At 31.8% G+C, this 20,860-nt stretch overlaps 1 protein-coding gene and 1 pseudogene across 1 annotated transcript in view; one reads left to right on the forward strand and one right to left on the reverse strand.

The window, feature by feature from the left end:
• Window positions 1–20,860, forward strand: part of LOC148615801 (HEAT repeat-containing protein 3-like) — a 31,208-nt gene that overhangs the window by 814 nt on the left and 9,534 nt on the right. The window contains exons 2-13 of the mRNA XM_088582402.1: window positions 4,422–4,594; window positions 5,450–5,537; window positions 5,886–5,986; window positions 7,989–8,098; window positions 9,341–9,484; window positions 9,715–9,875; window positions 14,422–14,518; window positions 16,682–16,767; window positions 18,679–18,738; window positions 19,649–19,725; window positions 20,360–20,496; window positions 20,748–20,833. Of these exons, the coding sequence (XP_088438528.1) occupies window positions 4,422–4,594; window positions 5,450–5,537; window positions 5,886–5,986; window positions 7,989–8,098; window positions 9,341–9,484; window positions 9,715–9,875; window positions 14,422–14,518; window positions 16,682–16,767; window positions 18,679–18,738; window positions 19,649–19,725; window positions 20,360–20,496; window positions 20,748–20,833 (1,320 nt within the window). The remainder of the gene's footprint in view (window positions 1–4,421; window positions 4,595–5,449; window positions 5,538–5,885; window positions 5,987–7,988; window positions 8,099–9,340; window positions 9,485–9,714; window positions 9,876–14,421; window positions 14,519–16,681; window positions 16,768–18,678; window positions 18,739–19,648; window positions 19,726–20,359; window positions 20,497–20,747; window positions 20,834–20,860) is intronic.
• On the reverse strand, window positions 10,994–13,009 carry LOC148615802 (uncharacterized; annotated as a pseudogene).

Genomic DNA, 20,860 nt, shown 5'->3' on the forward strand with positions numbered 1-20,860 from the left:
AATAAACTTAAAAGTTGTTTTGTTCATAAGAAGAAGCTATTTGTAGAACAAGGGAGACAGGACACATGTCCTTATATTATAATCTTATGATTTTTACAACATAAAACAAAGCATACTACAAGCAAGGACATTCCATGTTGTATAGTAGTGATACACACAAAAAATATAGTTGTAATTAAAGAAGTGGAAAAAAATAGTACGAAAGTTAGGATAAATAAAATGTCAATGGTGATATCAGAGTTGGCAAGTATACTATTTATTATAGTGACATGTGCTTTATAACATAAAAAGTTTACGAATCACATACATGTTTATATTTAAAAAATATACTACTATAGTGAATTGCAATAAACAGTGACATGAGACTTTTTTTCAAATAAAATATCAGTTATGCTGAAAATTGAAATCAGGTACAGAAATTCCTGTCACATTTGTCATTGTATCTCTGTTACAACTTTGCGAGATCAAAACATAAGGTAGTACAATATGGTCGTTTCTAAAAATACAGTCTCGTTTTGTTGAAATAAAGCTGTTTTGAGGCAGTCTGCACAGAAATTCAAGTGTTTTGTCATTAAAAAGTGCATATTTTTTAAATCCTTGGTGTGTGGAGGTTCAAGTCATTGATGAGTAATTTAGTGATTATGTTATAAAATCCAGTAGCTATGGTAACATACTGAAAAAAAGATTACTGAGTTTTAGTACAGATCAAGGGTGCCTTTCCATAACTAACAGCCAAATACTATGTTTTAAATTTCAACTTTTGATTTTAAATTCTACAAATTTGATGGGGGTAATTTGGTGTGTGAAACAGTGCGCCTTAAGTAACTGTATATTGCACTCTAAGACATAAATATTGGGATATTTATGATTAATTTGCCATGATACATCTATTTAATGCTGTTTTGATAGTGTTTCAAGACATTTACTTGTTAATTTGAATGTGAGAATATTTGAGTATATTTGAGTGTATTTGAGTAAAAAAAAACAGCCTATTTTCATACATGAAATGATGAAGTAATGCAGTAAATCAAAATCATTACATGATCATACCTGTTAACCATATGGATCCACTTTGCAGGAGATCTCCTGCATTCTTTCACAAATACCAGGAGATTTCATATGTACATGTACAGAGCTGGACAGGGTGTCTCTGCAGTTAAGATTTTCATGCTACATGTAAATACAATAGTGTACATGTAACAGTAAAAGGATTTTTTATTTAAGATGCCAAAATCAAAGTTGAGATATACTATAGTACATGTACTTTCATGTGCTTAGTACCATAAATCTATGAAACTGCAATGATGGTTTGTCTTTTATTGTTTACCAAACTATGACCTTATTTTATCAACTTGAGAAATATCTAATGATTTTGCATGTGCTCCAATAAATTGTATGTACACATGAATAATAGATTTATTTCAGTTGTAATTTTTTTTTATGCCCGGGCATATTAATTTACCCCTGTCGTGCCGTTCGTCCATCTGTCCGTCCGTCCAGATTACACTTGATCATGGCTTGTCCGGCTATCTCCTCATACAGTTTTTGAAAAACATCTAAAATATTTTATAGGATATTTCTACACATGATGAAGGTGTGCAGGTCCAAAGGATTTTGATTTTTTTGAAATATTACGGAAATTGATGATAGTTACACTTAGTCATTTTACTCAGAAATAGGGCTATATGGCTTGTCCGGCTATCTCCTCGTACAGTTTTTGAACTACATCTAAAATATTTTACAGGATATTTTTACACATGATGGAGATGTGCAGGGCCGAAGGATTTTGATTTTCATGAAATATTATGTAAATTGGTGAAAGTTACACTTAGTCATTTTCATTAGAAATAGAGCTATATGGCTTGTATGGCTATCTCCGCATCTAAAATATTTTTTGCAGGATGTTCCTACACATAATGATTGTGTGCAAGGTCATAGGATTTTGAATTTCTTGAAATATTACAGAACTGGGTGATAGTTGGACTTTGGAATATTATGGAACTGGGTGATGGTTAGACTTTGTAATTTTTGTCAGAAATGTATCCCAAGCAACAAAGTTAGGGATTTGTAATGGGGGTATAAACATTTTTTATGCGACAGTCCATCCATTGGTCTTCTTTTTCTCATCGCAACTAGTCTGACACTACCAGAATTTCAGGACACCATGTGGCCAGGATACAATATGTAGATATGCATATATTTAGGAATTTCTGATCCCCAAAGTGATCCCCAAATTTTTTCGAGTTACGATACTGGAACAGTTTGTCATTGCAAGTCTTGGAAGGATTGAGCTGAACCAACAGACCATGAATATCACAAATCTTGGAAGGATTTTAGAATCTACAAACCATGTCTTCATACAAAAATAAACATGTTCCTAATTTGGCATATCTAGTGAGCGGGGGCATCATTTGTGTCTTACAGACACATTTGATTTACTACTGACAGATGAGGCAGGGGCTCCTGTGATAAACAGGTCTTCTAGTTTAAATTAAAGATCATTGTATTTTGAGTATGTTGACAATACTGTTTATCAACAAATTTTTATTAAAAAAGTTATAGGGAAATATCTTCACCAGTTGATTTTTCCTACACATTTTAACGGCTTTTCTTTGAATGAGCCTCATTCTAATTTCATGATAAGGTGGATGTGATGTTGCATGAAAGCATAAGTTGTGCAGATATCTGTTCCAATATTATATCTGTATGAATTTGTGTTTAAAATTTTATGTAGTTTTAACCAGAAAACTACAAATACTAGTCCTAGAAACAAAGTCTGTTAAGAAATTTTGACCTTGGCGTAACTATTCATTTGCAATCATAAACCATGGAGGGCTTTCTTGTTGATTGTGAAATGTCTAGGCAGCATCTGAGCATTTATCAGCTCTTCAATGTATTAAATTAGCCAAGTGAATACAAGACCAATTTGTGAACAAAATAACAAAAATGATGCATTAAAAATTGTCTTGCTCAGGGGGAAATTTCAAATGAGGGAGATTTATGTCTCCTGCAGAATAAAGGAAGGTCAACACTTATGTATATGACTGCAAAAAAAATTGTGGTATCATGCTGTTGTTGTCATTGTTTTCAGAAGATACTTTATCATGTTTATGTCTGGACAATAATTTGAGAATAAGTACATGTATATAGATCTTTATGAAGTTATACCACAAGGTGCCATACCACCAATGGAAGCCTGAGATTGATTTTGGGGGTTGTCCTTAATGAATAATAAGGGACCAAATCAAGCTTGAATTTTGTGCTCAGATTTGCCCCATCTGCGTGGGGTTCAACCTCTTTTGAGTCTATCTAACTGCACTCTGCTCAGTGAAACATTTTATTATTCAGGCTACAAACCACTAATGTCAGTTTCCGTAGGCTTCAATGCTAATTTCTTTAAGTTCAATGAGTTATGGAGCTTCTACCTTAAGTTTAACCTGAAGAAGACCATACATCACCTAAAAGCTGCATATGTATACTAATAGCCCTGAAAATATTATGTGGGGTTTGCTACCTTGCAATGAGACACCAGCTCCTAGAAGACAATGGGCTAAAAATAGAATGGGAATTCCCCTACATTTCACAAAAAGGGGTCATCATGCAGAACGCTTAAAAACTATTTAATTCAATAAGTTACAGTGACCATTTTATATAGAAATCAAGGGAATATAATTCCCCGCCAAACACAAGCTCACTTGTGCTGATTTGATGTGCACTTTTTCCACAACAGCATAACACAAGTGCACTAAAACTTGTGTAGGACTATTTTTGTTTACGTTCTAAAAGCTCATTGGTTGAATTAGTAGTATGTAATCTAAATTCAGTTTTCATTTATTTACATGTATTGTATGTATAAGTGTTAACTATACTCCCACTCCATAGGAAAGGCGGTGTACTGTTCTACCTGATATAATTCTGTCATTCTGTAATACATTTTTTTTTCATAACAAAACTCTCTGCTTCTGATAATTACATATAGTTGAAATTATACATATAGCTTTATATTGGTATACTGTATCATGGGATGTTTTCTCCTACTCCTATGATATATAATTCCTGTATGTGGAAATAACTTGAATTTTCCTTATACATTGGTGATATACAAAATTTTCATCTCATTTTTCTTGGCTACTATTAAACACAAGTTGCTGATATATTATACTAAGTTTCCTATAGGAATTTTGTTTTGTGGGATATGTTTTCATTTCTGTATGACATCTACTTCCTGTATGCTGAAAAATTTTCCTTATATGGTGATGGAAAGCAGCGGTATGACTAGTGAGCTGCTTCTTTCAGATTTCTTGTTTTGTCTTTAGTAAAAGTTGCACCTATCTTGAGTTCAGGAATTTACAAATTGATGAAAAAAATCATAGCTTTCAGGTTTTGTTAATACTATTGAATTAATGTTTAATATATTACAGCTGTCCAGCATAAATGAGGAGACTCGAGAGTGTGGCTGTGCTTCATTAGCTAACATTGTTGCTAGTACTGAAAATATCAAGACATTGCTTCAAAAGGACTGTATAAAGATTCTAGCCCCGCTGTTTGTTGATCCTAGCCCTCAAGTCAGTGTAAAGGCCCTTGGGGCTGTCAGGTCTGTTGTTAAAATCAAGCAAATTTTCATGAATTTTTGCCTTGAATTTGGGCATATACATGTAATTGTATGTGAAAAGAGAAAGATCCATAAGCATCTGGTACATATTTGAGACCAGACTTGATTTTCTTCCACTTTAAAGCGGAATTCTAGTATTTCAAATCCATAATTTAGCCTTCACTTTTTACCATATGTTTCTATTTGATTTTGCCAATTTTCTCTTTTTTGTTCAAAATGAAGGCATCAACCACATACACATATGTTTATGTATCAACTGATTGAACATTTGCTTCTTCATTTAGTTTTTGCAATGTACTATAAATTAATCCAGAACCATTCATAAAAAAAGAACATTTAAAGCTTACACAGGATGAAAAAAAACATTAATTAAGAAATACAGTGACTGAATCAGAGTTTTAGGATTCCAATTTCCCATTAACCAGGGCTAGTGCTATTTTGGTGTGGGAAAGTTGTTTATAATGTTTCACTTTCCCTTTAGCTAGTAGAAAGCTGAAATTTTTTTAAAGCATTTGTTTAATTCATAAAGCTAACTTTGATTGTGGAAAGTAAATGTTCATGTAGATGTTCCCTGTTGAAACTAATTTTCCTAGAACAATGCTTAATATAATTTTTTTTAAATCATTATAAAAAAATGGTTTTATAGTGATGTTAATGTGTTGGTTTTGAGATAATAATATAATATGTGCTCAATACTATTTGTCTATAAAAGCCAAAGATCTCTGAATTTACTTGTGCTACATAAGTATATAAAAAACATTTTCATTTATAAAATAATTTGCCTATAATATGTCAGTATTTTGTGTAAATTTACTTTGTAATGTTTTAATTTTGCAGAAACATTACAGTTGATGGGGGATTAAATGCATGTGAAGTATTAATAAAAAAAGATGTGCTGACTCCATTAGTGGCTTTGTTTAAAAAGGTTTGTATTACATAAACCATCTTGTCATTTGTGACCTTGTCAGCAACCTTTATATGTATACATTTTACCCCATGGAGAGTACATATGATTCACATTGTCTGTCAGTCTGTAAAACCATTCAATCAATGGATGATTATTTTTCAAATTTTAAGAGGAGAAAAGAAAATCACATTCTGATGCTCGCAAGGGGAGATAATCCAACTGAATGGTTGCAAGTCAATCCTTTTACTGTTACATGTACACTATTGTATTTACATGTAGCATGAAAATCTGATTTTGAAACTCCTTCAATAAGGTATTTATTCTTTTGTTTTGAAAACTTGCAAATATGTATTTATTTATTCACAGTTTGATATTGGGTGGAAACCAGAAGATGTACCAACAAAAAAGTTGGGGGAACTGAAATTGGAAATTTTTATAGAGGCTACTCACATACTGTGGAATTTATGGTAATCTTTACAAATATAACAATTATTATAAAAAAAAACCCACAAAAACACAACTTTTTTTTGCTCCATTTTACATGTCAGACATTTAATTTTTTTTTTGCTGTTCATACATGTACAGGTGTAAAACATCTTTATTTTCCAAAATTATTGTCAGCTACATATGTATTGTACTTCGTGTGTTGCAGTGCTATTCATGAATTCACGCTTGTCATTTTGCTCTGAATAACCCCAGATTTGTCTCCAAATAATCTTTTGACGTCAATGAATCAATGTGATTTTAAATTGTGACGTCATTTAATCTTTGAGTTGAAGGAGAATTTAGTACAAAAACAACGGAAAAATATATTATTTTCATCAATGCCATCCACTAGTGTAAATGTGTCTATTGTTTCAGTCTCACATAGACTTGGTCTCTTGGCGTATCAATACATTAATTTATTTATCTTATACATGTATGAAAATTGCATTGTAATTTTATCAATAATTTTGCTTTTGTCTGAACATTTTTGTATGTGTTATTTCATTTTTTATAAGACTGCAAAAAGTTTGCACACATATAATGTTACAGTGCAGTCGTCATTGTATGGGGAAACTTTGTTTTCATGTGATAACTCAAGTTGTGATTGACCTATTGTTCTGAAATTTCATATGATTTTACTTACAATTGAAGGAGGGTTTCTATTTAATTTGAACCTTGTGGCCCTTACTGTTATGAAAAAAGGGGTCAAAAAGGGTAAAAATAGGTGTTTTATTAAAACCCTATTACAATGTTTGATTTTTCAAAGTTATAGGGAGTCAAAGTGTGGCAATACCCAAAAAATTCAGCTTGGTCAGGTTCCGAAAATTATTTTTTTATTGGATTCCTCATAAAAATGCCTTCCTGTAAATTTCAATCTGATTTCAGTTATCTCTTAAGGTTTTTTTGAATTATAAGGGGTCAAAGGGGCCAAACTCGAAAAAATATACTATTTTATTTTTGGTGATTTTTACATTTTTGATTTAAAGGAGAAGACCATGTGCAAGTCATAAATATCGAAACTAATCTTTAATGTTAATGAAAATTAAATTGAAACAAAAATGATGTCTTTTTCTTAACTAATTAATCATGATTTATAATTAGCAAATTTGAATTTCCCGCGCATATGGGCGCCACCTGATCGGTTTAGCTGTGACATCATGAAGTCAGTTTATAAAGTGAAAAGTAAATAGTTAATTGATTATGAAGTCCGAAGAAAGCACAAATTTGGCATTTTTCCTCTATAATTTCAACCCAATATATACAGAAGAAGAAATTGAGGTACAATGTGTAAGAAATTTTCTGATAATGTTGATGAACAACGGGATTTGCAGCCAGAAAGACTAGTATATCTGAGGAAAATCTAATGGCTAGTTCCAAAGAAAGTGTGTATTTCCAGTAAAAATACTTTTTTGAATATTTCTTTTTTATCATTTGTGTAATCGTAAGCTTGACAAGACATAATGTTTTGGTGATTAGATAAACAGGGTCATTGAAATATTTACGGAATATTCTTTGTTTACATATTATATGCAGTACTTGTATCAATACCAAACCGACTTAGTGATGTCACGAGCTAATTGGAAGCTTTCGGATAAAACAAAAAAAGTCTGCAAATGATATTCCTTCACATAGGAGAGCTCTGCAAGATGGCCATCCGCATATATTTCAAAGATTAAGAATTTTGCATAGTCTAAAGCATTTTACAAAAGCGCATTTTAAATTAAAGGTTACTTACTTTTGTTTACATGGGTGTGATATTTCAAAAGAACCTAACTTAATGCAAAGGTGGTCTTCCCCTTTAATATAGAACTTTGTGTAATATAGTGTCCAAATTATTTGATGTGTCCTTGAGAACTGTTCAGGGTTCTACCACTGTGGTCGTATCTTGCTGTACTTGGCGTAGCTTTTTATTTTTGTTATATGTTATTTCTTGATTAACAGAAGGTTATTTATTATTTCTCATTACTTAGATTTATTTTACAGTGAAGCTTCAGAGGAGGCAGTAAAAGTCTTCAATAAAGAGAATTTAGTAGAAATTCTGTGGCCATGTTTACAGTATAATGTGTATGGCTACAGTGTTGCAATTACTGTAGGTAAGTTATGAAACTAGATGTGGTTATATTTTAGTCATTCAGTAGCTTTCTTTCTGTACTTCATGTACCTAAAAAATGGATTTATATGTGATGATGATATACTAGCTTTGTGTTTTATTATACCCCCGAATGAAGGGTTTAGGTACATAGAAATCACCCTTTCTGTCCAACCATATATCTTGTATCTGTAACTCCTGCTAAACTGCTCAGTGCATTTAATCAAACTTTTAGTATATGGATAAACTGGAAATACTAGTAGTTTGGTCAATGATTGATTTAAATCATTTGTTGTGCTTGTACATGTACATGTACTTCACTTTTCACAGTACTTCGTAATGTCTTGCATTTCATATCTGAAGATATTTTTTTTTTGTATGTTGTATATCATTTTTGAAATACTGAATGGCACCGAGTGTTTTAGTGAAATTTCCTTTTTATTTTTTCTATATCAAAAACATCATAGTTCATAACATGCTGCTTTGTTTGATTCACAATCAAGAGTATTGTCAAACCATGTGCTCTACAATATTGCAATAAAATTTCAAATTCACTAGCGAAATGAATGTTTCGTTGAAAGACCCTTACTATCGTCTGTTTGATGTTTCATTTAATAGTCAGATACAATTCAATTCATCTGTATTTTTTTTTTTTAAATTTTCAAAATTTCAAAAATATCCGATATCACTGTTAGTGTTAATTCCAACGAGTAATTAATAAAATTCGTTTCTTTTAACAACACGCAATTTTAAATTAATTGAATAAACAAATCAAACCATAAAGAGTGTCATCAAATTAATTTGAAAACCCACGCTAATCGTTGTTAAAACACACTTCGGTCATGGTTTGTAATAAAGCAATCAGTTTTATGACGAATTAGTTGACTTTGAGACATCAGGGTTAATTAAACTTAAAGTCCTATCGAGGGGACTGATTGATTACCTCGAGTTATCCGAGGTTTCGATACATCCAAGTTTGAGTAATCCGAGGTAAAATTGTATTGGAGTAAAGGGAGTTTTGCTGGGACTTTGTAATTAGTTTGAGTTATTCAAGATTTTGACTAATTCGAGTTGACACATCGAGGTTCGACTGTACTTCAGATATCACATTTGATTTTTTTCATGGTCATAAAAACAAATTAGATGTATCATTTTCGAATTGTTCCAAAAATATCTTAGTACTATGTCCAGTTGATTTTACTCATTGTTTTATGTTATTCATTTTCAAATTTTTGTTTGATTCCAGCTCAGTGTCTTCAAACAGTAACTGAGGACAATGCAGATATAAATGCCATATGTAAACAGCAAGATAAATGTCAGTTATTGGAATTTATCATAGCAGACAACACCTTGTCTTCCCACCATGCACTTCTGAAAACTTTGGCTGTGGGTAAGAAAGTGTCTTGAGATAAACCTGAACTTCATCCTTTTAACCTTATGTAGACCATGTGGTTATGTTTTCTTTTTTGGACCCTCTTTATAATTGTTCTATTTATTTTTATATTGATTTTAAGAAAATTTAAACCTGTATGAACAGAACTACTACCATATGAAAAATTTTGGTGAGTCAGAAAGGGGCTCGGCTTAGATAGGGTTCACTGTATTTGCTTTTTTTTTTAGGTATTTTAACTAATATCACTGATGACTTAGTCTCAGCCAATATCCTGGAGGTAGTTGTGCAGACTTTATCCCAAGTTCTGGTAATTGATGCTGTTGAGGTCCTGAAAGCTGAGGTACAAGGGAAAGAGGCATCTACTAATGGTGATGTGAATTCTGACCAGGTTAAAATTTTACTCATGGAATTTATTATACAAGTTGTTTTATTGGTTTCTAGTAGCCTATTGATTTACTCATTGTGCCAAAACTGGGGAGATTTTTCAGAAATAATTTTTTAGAAAGTTTTGTCTTAAACTTTTTATTTTTAATGCTTTCATTTTTTTATGCGACTGCAAAAATTGCAAAAAATTATTATGTTATGATGCTCATCATTGTTAACTTTTTCGTTTCAGTGCAGTAACTTTTGTTGTAGTGAACCAAATGTCATGAAATTTTAACATATTGATACATGTTACTACTGAAAGCTTACTTATGAAAATGGGGTCATTGGCCCCTACCTTTCTGCAAAAAGGGGGCCAAAAGGGGGTAAAATAGGTGTTTATTTAAAATTGATGTAGAAGGTTTATTTCTTATTTAATTTCAAAAGGAGGCTTGACACAAAAAATATCATTTTTTAAACGTTTATGTTTATAAAAACTATAGTATGTATAGGTAGGAGTGTAACAAACGCTTTCTCATCAGGTTAGTGCTAAGTAAAGTTAGAATGATTTATTGGTGTTTTCACAATGACCTTATTAATATGCATAAATGAAAGTGGAAGTAATGCTCAATTACCATATATGGAAGTGCTACGTCATTGGTTCTCAATCTCCATTTGGGTGCATTGAAAATGTGTACACATGTCCAAAAAAATTAATAAATCTTCAAAAATAGCTTGTATATATGATGCAGAGTGGTCCACTGATTTGTGTATGGGTGCAAAAGTTCATCTCATTTCTGTCAGCTTTTCATGTTAGTTAGGCATACATCCCTGCATGGTGAATACACAACTACTTTGCACACTATTTTTAGGACTTGAACTGGAGGGTACAACTAAAATAGTGACACTCTGTGTATTACTCTTTTTTTGCCACTGGGTTATATTAATAAACAAGCCCAGTAGACTTAATTATGACGGTTCATTCCACCTATTCCCACTTTTTATAAAATAGGTAATAATAAGGTAAATTTTCATGTGGGAATAGGTGGAAAATAGTGTAGATAAAGGATTATACTGTATAAACAATGTTTGATTAGGTGTTACTTGATTTTGTAATTAATGACAGGTAAATGATATATTTTGTCAGTGAATTTCCATTTTGTTGCATAAATATAATAAAAAAGAAACAAGTAAATTTTGAATATTATACTTTTTAATTTAAGGAAATATAAATAAACAGTTATATATATGAATACATAATGTATATTAATGAATCAGTAGTTTTTGATATACATAAGTCATAAGACATAAGAAAGTAACAATATCAGTTTAAACACATTCATTCAACCAGTCTCTACGATATTAAGCACTAGATCATATATATTAAACATACACAATAATTTTGTTTTCACATAACAATTTAACAGTTCATCAATTTAGTCAAGATGCAGAAGGTATGAAGCTGCATCACCAAACTGGACAGTTGTGACTTCCTGGTTACGATGTCTGGTTTTGAGTGCTGCTAACCTGTTGTTGATGTCTACATACTTTCTCTTTTGTACTGCTTTTTTACCACCAGCTGTGTATTGAATCATAGTCAAGTCATGGATGGCTTCCTCATGTTTCAGTTGTTTTATGAGTCTGAATATGTTTGGGTTTGGATGTTGAACATGTTTCTTAAGTTTACTATGTCATCCTTCTAAGTGATTGGTTGTCCTTGGACCTTCTGTTGTGTAGTGGTTCCATAAGTGTCTGTTCTGCTCTACCCAGTAAGTTGTTACATAGTCAGTGAAGGGAACGTAGTTGGCGTTTGTTTCAACATCATCTATATCAGTAAGGGCATTAAACCATACGTCTTCGACCTCAGCAGTGGGTATGAGTGGTAACACAGCTGCACGACGTACTAATTGGTGGATGTTGTTGTCTTCTTTGTAAGGCACTTGTAGACCTGTTTCCTGAGCTTTTCGCCATATGCTCTGAGTATAGTGAAAAAAAACAGCCCTTTGCGTTGATGCCAGGAAAGATGGAGTATGCTGCGTTGCGTATGGCGACCTCATAGTCCAGAAAGATAGTAGTAGGTTGAAGTTGCAGTTGATGTTGTTGACATAAATCTTTGAGTAGAGTAAGAAATCTGGTATATACAATTTCGCTCTTGGCTGGTAGTAAGCTGTACACTAGCGGATACATTGCGTTGTCAACCATTGCATGGAATGTGTACAGTTGGTAGAATTGAGTAGGGCATGTATAAAATGTGCCTTCACCATATATAGTTTCTGCAGCTGCTAAGTGTGTTAGATTCTTGTGTGTACTGAATATCAACATGCGTCCAACTGTGTTGTCATCTACTAAAAGGAAAGGGTCTCCTTTTGTGGTCTGTGTCCAAATACCATCTATGTTGATGTCATCAGCGGTCTTTGGTAAAACTGGTAAAGTTTTCTTGCGTTTGTTGTACATGGCTGATTTACAAGATGGGAAAGTAGGAATATTTTCCACTAGTTCTTGTGTGTCGTCATTCCAGTCATTAGTTCTGAGTTTTACTAATTCTTCTTCATAGATAGTGGGAACTGGAGTGAGCTCATCTATGCAACGTTTTTTCATGCTCTGCAGGACTACATCTACCGTCAACTGCACGTTATCAGACTCGTGGTTGTGATTTGCTGATACTTTGGTTGGTATATTGTTTAATGTATTAATTGTAGCAGGACAATTTGCAGTAGAACATTTCCAGTAAGTCCTTTCACCCCTTCTGTTTTTTGCTTGAAACTTAAAGCCATTGTGTACTAGGTTTTGGTTGCCAAGTCTGTTTGTAACGAACTTCACGTGTAGTATTGCATTAGCCATTGTAACTATTTAATGACAAAAACTGGGAATGGACAACAATATATAGCCAAACATTGGCTTGGAGTTCATGAAGCTTGGGGTTCTCAGCTGAGTACATATCTGTCAAATCAGTACATCAGCTTGCAATGAAACATTTAATATTTCTCAGCTTTGCCAGTTCATAATTATTTAATCAATTAGAAAGCTGTAATTTAATTACATCAAAATGTCTCGATTCTGGTCTAGTTTTTTTTTCAGTTTCTGATAATATTTATATTTTGTTAAATATCATATCACATATTATAATAAAATCTTAAATTTATGTTCCATTTGTTTAAATCTCATTCTCTTTCATACTTATGTAAAAATATAAAATATGCACAAAAATTGCAAAATAAAGGTAAACACAGGTAAACAGAAGGTATCATTTATGTAGGGCTTAATTACTATAAAAACAAATCAAAACATCAAAGAAACTTGTATGTGGGAATAGGAGGAATAATGTTTTTTAAAAAGTGGGAATAGGTGGAAGACACCATTATGACCAAGAGATAGTGTGGGCCGCTTCTCTTATCTTTACATGGTTCAGCGACCCATGACAGTTGTTGACACAGGTGTATGACTTCAATAATAATTGAAAAAGTCATCGAATTTTTTTGTCTTACGGATTTTTAAATAAAACAATTTACATGGAGACTTTGACACAATACACAGTATATAATAGATGACCCTAGGTGAGTTGAAGGGAGTTTTTCTAGTACAGACAATATTTGTTTGTAGGTCAGTTAAAATATTTAATTTTAGCAAAAATGATTTAGAACGTGAGGAAGCTTCAGCATGAAATCCTTATGGATTATCAAATAGAATTATCAAAAACCAATAAAAAATATCTTCTGTACTTGCAGGGACTTTATATTACTCTCCCTGTTACTGGTACACTTGTCAGGAGTAACATTCCGTAAAAAAAAGGGGTGAAATCAATATTTTCATTGAAGATCGAGATCAAAACAGTTTGAATCTTAGAATATGAATTTAATTTACTTTATGTAAAAAGATCAATATTACATGACAGAACATAATGAAGTAGTTCTATGTAATCTTCAAACAGCTTGGGTCATCGTTGATTTTTAAGCTATTTAAAACGCTGTAAGTGACTACAAGGGGCGTGTTTATTATATATTTTACGTGTAATAAATCAAATAAACTAATAATTGATGAAATTGATTTTTGTGTCATGCCTCCTTTAACAATTTTTTTTTAATTTGTTTCATTTAAAATTCTGTGTTAGGAATATTTATCAGATTTAAAAGAGCTTTTATTATCTTCAGTTTAAAGGAGGGCCTAGTGCACCACACCCTGAAAATCAACTTTTTATTATGCCCTCAGATATTTATCGATAGGGGTGTCTGTCCGTTCTTCCTTCCATCCTTCCTTCTAGAAACTGATATTGTGTCCACACTTGTCCCAAGTGAAGAGAGTTCAACTTGTTGTGGTTTTATCATGCTGTGCTTAGCAAAGCTTTTTATATTCAATGAGTTGTGGAACTTTAAGCAACATCAATAATGGAAAAACTGGTACATCATGTGCCTGAGTGCAAATATTAATTGCATTTATTACACTGCCATATCGTGAATATTAATCATGAATTAAAATGAATCTATAGACATATTGCTGGTCAGATAGGAACAGCTTACTCCACAAACCAGTAAGAAAATAAATGTTATATAATGTGATTGTACTTAAATTTACAGACCCAACCAAAACAACATTCTACAGACAATGTTGTGAATATACTGAAGGCACAACAGACTGCATTGGAGATTGTCACTAATATTTGCTGTGTAGATGGTATGTATTGCAATTTTTTTTTCTTCTTTAAACTTAAAACTGTTCCATTTAAACATCATCTAATTATTATTAATTTTATTTCGGTTTTACTGAAACAATCAATGTTATTATATACTTTATAATAGATCCTGCATCAATTTTTTTGTTAGAACAGTAACTCCATATCTAAAATATGCATGATTCTGATTCTGTAATTATCATGATTGTGAATGATATGGATCTTTTAGTGACTTATTTAAATTGCTTCCTGATTGTTTGGATCCATAGAATAAACTAAGAATAAATGCTGAAAGAAACAATCCAATGAGTGTTGAATATATACTAGTAACATATTCCTGCAATAAAAGTGTTTTAATATCACAAGTAAATCAAAATATTAGGATGCTTTTCCCTTTATTTGTACATTTGGTTCAGTTTTGAAATGGTTAACTTCTTAAATTGTTAAGGTACTTCCTTTCTTGTTTATCAGTTTATTCTTGAGGTCATTGTTGTTTTTCATAGAGAATATACATATATTGTCAATTATAAAGTCATGGTGTGATCTCTGCTGTTTAACTATACCATGACAACAACAAGAATTAGTACCTCAGAAACAATACCTACAACAACAAGAATTAGTAACTCAGAAACAATACCGTGACAACAACAAGAATTAGTAGCTCAGAAACAATACCTTGACAATAACAAGAATTAGTAACTCAGAAACAATACCTACAACAACAAGAATTAGTAGCTCAGAAACAATACCTACAACAACAAGAATTAGTAACTCGGAAACAATACCTACAACAACAAGAATTAGTAACTCAAAAACAATACCTACAACAACAAGAATTAGTAACTCAGAAACAATACCATGACAATAACAAGAATTAGTAGCTCAGAAACAATACCATGACAACAACAAGAATTAGTAGCTCAGAAACAATACCATGACAACAACAAGAATAAGAAGCTCAGAAACAATACCTACAACAACAAGAATTAGTAACTCAGAAACAATACCATGACAATAACAAGAATTAGTAGCTCAGAAACAATACCGTGACAACAACAAGAATTAGTAGCTCAGAAACAATACCATGACAACAACAAGAATTAGTAGCTCAGAAACAATACCATGACAACAACAAGAATTAGTAGCTCAGAAACAATACCTACAACAACAAGAATTAGTAACTCGGAAACAATACCGTGACAACAACAAGAATTAGTAACTCAGAAACAATACCGTGACAACAACAAGAATTAGTAGCTCAGAAACAATACCGTGACAACAACAAGAATTAGTAGCTCAGAAACAATAACATGACAACAACAAGAATTAGTAACTCAGAAACAATACCTACAACAACAAGAATTAGTAACTCAGAAACAATACCTTGACATCAACAAGAATTAGTAACTCAGAAACAATACCATGACGATAATAAGAATTAGTAACTCAGAAACAATACCATGACAACAAGAATTAGTACCTCAGAAACAATACCTACAACAACAAGAATTAGTAGCTCAGAAACAATACCATGACAACAACAAGAATTAGTAGCTCAGAAACAATACCGTGACAACAACAAGAATTAGTAGCTCAGAAACAATACCTACAACAACAAGAATTAGTAACTCGGAAACAATACCGTGACAACAACAAGAATTAGTAACTCAGAAACAATACCGTGACAACAACAAGAATTAGTAGCTCAGAAACAATACCGTGACAACAACAAGAATTAGTAGCTCAGAAACAATAACATGACAACAACAAGAATTAGTAACTCAGAAACAATACCTACAACAACAAGAATTAGTAACTCAGAAACAATACCTTGACATCAACAAGAATTAGTAACTCAGAAACAATACCATGACGATAATAAGAATTAGTAACTCAGAAACAATACCATGACAACAAGAATTAGTACCTCAGAAACAATACCTACAACAACAAGAATTAGTACCTCAGAAACAATACCTACAACAACAAGAATTAGTAACTCAGAACAATACCATGACAACAACAAGAATTAGTAACTCAGAAACAATACCATGACAATAATAAGAATTAGTACCTCAAAAACAATACCATGACAACAACAAGAATTAGTAGCCCAGAAACAATAATACTTTATCTGTTAGTGTTGTATTATTATCTTACTTTAGATGAGTGGGAAGAATTAGATACCAGTGAATCCAGTTCTGATGAAATGTCTGTTGATATTGAGATGGATGAATCTAACAATACTTCAGTAAGGTTCTCATTTAACTTTTTAGTATGGTTTGTTGGTTTAAGAAATTATTGGAATATTTTTTATACCGTACTCTAAGAATGGATAGTATATTGGAACTACCTTGCAGGTCTGACCATTATTCCATCAATCCAGATTTCGTCACAATTATGAATAGAATGATTTGGCTTTCTATAGATGTGGAATACATCGTAAGCCATTATTGTTTTTATCTGTTATCAACTTCCAATTTGTTTTGGGGGGTATACCTAAAATGACAGTGGAACAGTTATTAATTCGTTCTTGAAGGTTGTTATACCAAAAAATACTGTGCATATACATTTTGTACACTTAAAATAGAAAAAAATACCACTGTTTTTGCAGTTGCCTGCTTTAATTCAAGTTGAGTTTGCAAATTTCATTGATACAGACATAGCAATCATGGGTTACATAACAAAAACACAAACTTATCAAGTGGTTAATAGTTATATTAGTAACACGATGAACTATATCCATACGGAAATATTTCTCAGAATTGAAACCAGTTCAAGGGAGTATTGAAAAGGGAAGTCAAACTATTGTCATTACTGGTAATTTTTTTGTATAGATTCTTATTACTGTAGTTAAATAGCTGTGGCAGTCTTCTCTTTCTGAAATTTGATTTTTTCATTTATGTATAAATGTTTTACTTTATGGACTGTTGACCAAGGGCTTCAGTGATTTTCTTAAGTTGTTTTGGTTAAAAACTCTTTAATCCCCCTTATGTCACAGTACAAAATATAATCATGCACAAGACACCTATATTTGTCTCCCTTTCATTATTTACCATGAACTTTACTACAATTGTTCTGCACCAAATTTGAAAATGGGTTTTGTTCCCCTTCTATAACATCATTTATACCCCCACTCAATAAATATGTGGTGTTTTTTAATCACCTTGTCTAGCTATCATTCCATCCATCAAAATTTCTGATTAATCTTCCTGTTTTGTTGGACTTTGCCATTTTTTTACGATATGGAATGATAAAGAAAAGTTTTGTTACAAAAATCTTGGCTTCCACTGATACTGGAAAGATTAGTTTCAAAGAAATTGGTTTGGTAAGGGCAAAATTTTGCCTCAAAAACAAGGTCTACATGAAGAAAATTTTATGCTGTTTCTCCAACTCTTTAATGTTTTATAATCGATTTGATTGATTTGTGGTAATAATTTGAACATATACGGTCATATGTGCCCTTCAAACTTGGCTGATATTAGGAAAATCTGTTTAAAAGGCTGGAAAGCACTTAATTTTGTGCAGTTTTCACTCTTTTAACAATGGCTATATGCGTGTTAACTATCATGCTTCATATATTTTGTGTATAATTGTCAGTTACAACTGACAAGGTCATCGATCAGGATCAAGTATGTATTTAGTACAGTGGATATTCCTATCAATTGCATAGAATCTCAAAGAATAAAAACATTTTCCATTTTATCCATGTAAAAAAATCCTCTTATTGGCATAATATAAGGCAAAAAATTAGAAAATTTTTCATATATGCATAAATATTTTTCAAAATTTACTAAAAAATGTACCTAAATGGGTAAAACAAAACAATACATCATTAGTAAAATACCTCAGTTTTCTTAAGAAATTTGTTTTTGCAACAATATTTTCTCTTTCTTTTGACTAGACACTGAGGCATGACTCGAATTAGACATGAGGAAAGAATGTATCCCACTTTTTAAACATTGAAACCCTTGAAATTACAATTTCTTTTAATTGCATATGTTTTTTCAGACAAATAAATGATGCAATTAACTGGAATCCACTATACCAGTTTATTTTTTTTACTTAGTAATGGCCTTTGGACTTGAAAAATTAATGCAAAAAATGTATTTTCAGTCAGTGCTGTCAGAATGCGTGTTGATTGATAAATATTTAATTTTAGCCAGAGGACATTTCCAAGGACTTACAGAATGCTATAACATCAAACCATGTCTTCACAAAAGTGAGTAATAGAAAACCTATGTTTTTTTATGTAACAAGAGAACATCCATGTTCTATAAAGACCAAATTCAGAATACTGTACTATAATTATAATTAAAGATAGAACTTAAAAAGTAAATGTAGGTATTCTTAGAACAACAAAGTTTGATTCTTGCAAAATTATCTGAAGGTTAGAAAGTTAAAATTTTATTTGTAATATTTTATCCTTCACACTTGTTTATCTTAAATACTAAATCTAGTGAAAATATAGAAATGTTGTTTGTTGTTTGTTATATATACAACTTTATTCCTTGGATTCTATAAAAGCATTTATTTTTGTCAGGTTAAAATTTCATGGTTTTGATCAATAACTGATACTGTGGGAATTATTTTTTGGTGGTATTAACATGATGAAAATATTTATTTTTAAAGGATTTTTAAATTTTTTTGCAACTTCTAATTTTGTTGATAATTTTTATCCATGAAATAAATGAAAGTTAATGGTAACTATTTCTGCTTTAACAGATTTGACTTGTAAATTGAAAGATGCTGGATTGCAGATGTACTATTATTTAAAATAATTATTGAAATATAAATGAAATTTTGTTTGCCTCCTTGTCTTACTATCTACCACCATGGCGGTCTCATGGCAGTGAAGAGGATAGTGGACTCATCCCTGGCTTGGTCATACCAAAGACTTTTAAATTGGTAGCCACTGCTTCTTTGTTGTAGACAAGATTAAGAGCTAGAAAGATGATTGGTTTGCTCAGAGTCAGTATAATATGTCTGTGTTAGGTGACTACCCTTTCTGAGAGTTGTTGCATCTGTGTGCTAGTACATTAAAATTTTGACTTGCAGGATTTTCATGTTCCAAGCAGTGTTTAATCAAACTAATACAGTATTTACTATTTACTATTGTAACATATTTTCAGGTATTACAGAAGATAGAACCAGTTAATGTCCTCCCATTGCTTGTTGGGATTAAAATTCAGAATGTAATTATAAAAAAGTAAGTCCACTCAGTGTATTGCTGTGGAAACTTGAATTTAGGGAGGTGGAGAGTCAGTTTTTTTTACATAACACAATAAGATTGCTGGGAATGGTTTCTGAAAAAGAGTGTGGAGTTGATGGTACTTTGTATAGTCATCCATGATAATAACATTCTATGAATGAATTAGACAGCAAAATGAACAAAAGCATTTTGAGGATGTAAACATTTGTCAGGTGAACTAGACAGCCATTTTTAGAACCTGCTTTGGTTGGCCTGGTTGTTTTCTGGTCAATATAAATTATAATAGAAACACAGTTGACTTCTGCTCACACATTTTGTAGTAAATATTTAAGTTGAAATATTTTTATTGTAAGTCTTATTTTTTTTTCATACCCCAACACAGGAAGTATTATATGATTTCATCCCAAAAGTTGCATGTCCATCCTTCTGTCTGTTTACCAGATGGTAACTTGAGAAAGGATTATTGAATTTTTTTAATTTTGCAAAATTGTTTAGTACTATATACAAGTGACAGTCAATTTTTGGCAAAATCCAAAATGTAGTTTTCTACTTTAAAACATTCGCAATCCCCCCTTTTTAATCATTATGATCATTATATTCAATGAATATCCTATTTTTATTTCTTTGACAGCTTTGAACAGTTACAAATTTATGCATTGCTGTGCTGTAGTAATATAGTAGGAACACTAGACATTGGATGCCTTGGTGGTCAGGATAATCTACATCATGTATGGAGTGGACTTGTGAAACTGTCCACATCTGATACTGGTGAGATTTTTTTAAAATTTGATTTTCAGCTATTTCTGTTAATATTTAGGATACAATAAAGAAAGGAAGAAATTCAAACTCCTTGGAGCCTCTTGTCATCTATAATCATATTCTTCAGATGAAAAGGATTTGAATGTCATTTATTTCATGTCTTTTTCAATTTAGTAATGACATGAGTTGTAATTTTCAGCACTGAATGATCAGTATTTTTAGTACATGTACTACCTTTTAATATCATTATTTTTTTTCAGTTACAAGAAACTTGAGTTTGTTGGAGGCAGTAACCAGTTGTATGAGAGCTGTAGTACAGAGACTTTCTGATGTCCAGTCACCTAAGGTAACTATCCTGCTGCCAGGTACAGAC

The sequence above is a fragment of the Perna viridis genome, chromosome 5, assembly GCF_037379345.1.
Source record: "Perna viridis isolate PV_CMFRI_1.1 ecotype Kerala chromosome 5, ASM3737934v1, whole genome shotgun sequence".
NCBI lineage: Eukaryota > Metazoa > Mollusca > Bivalvia > Mytilida > Mytilidae > Perna > Perna viridis.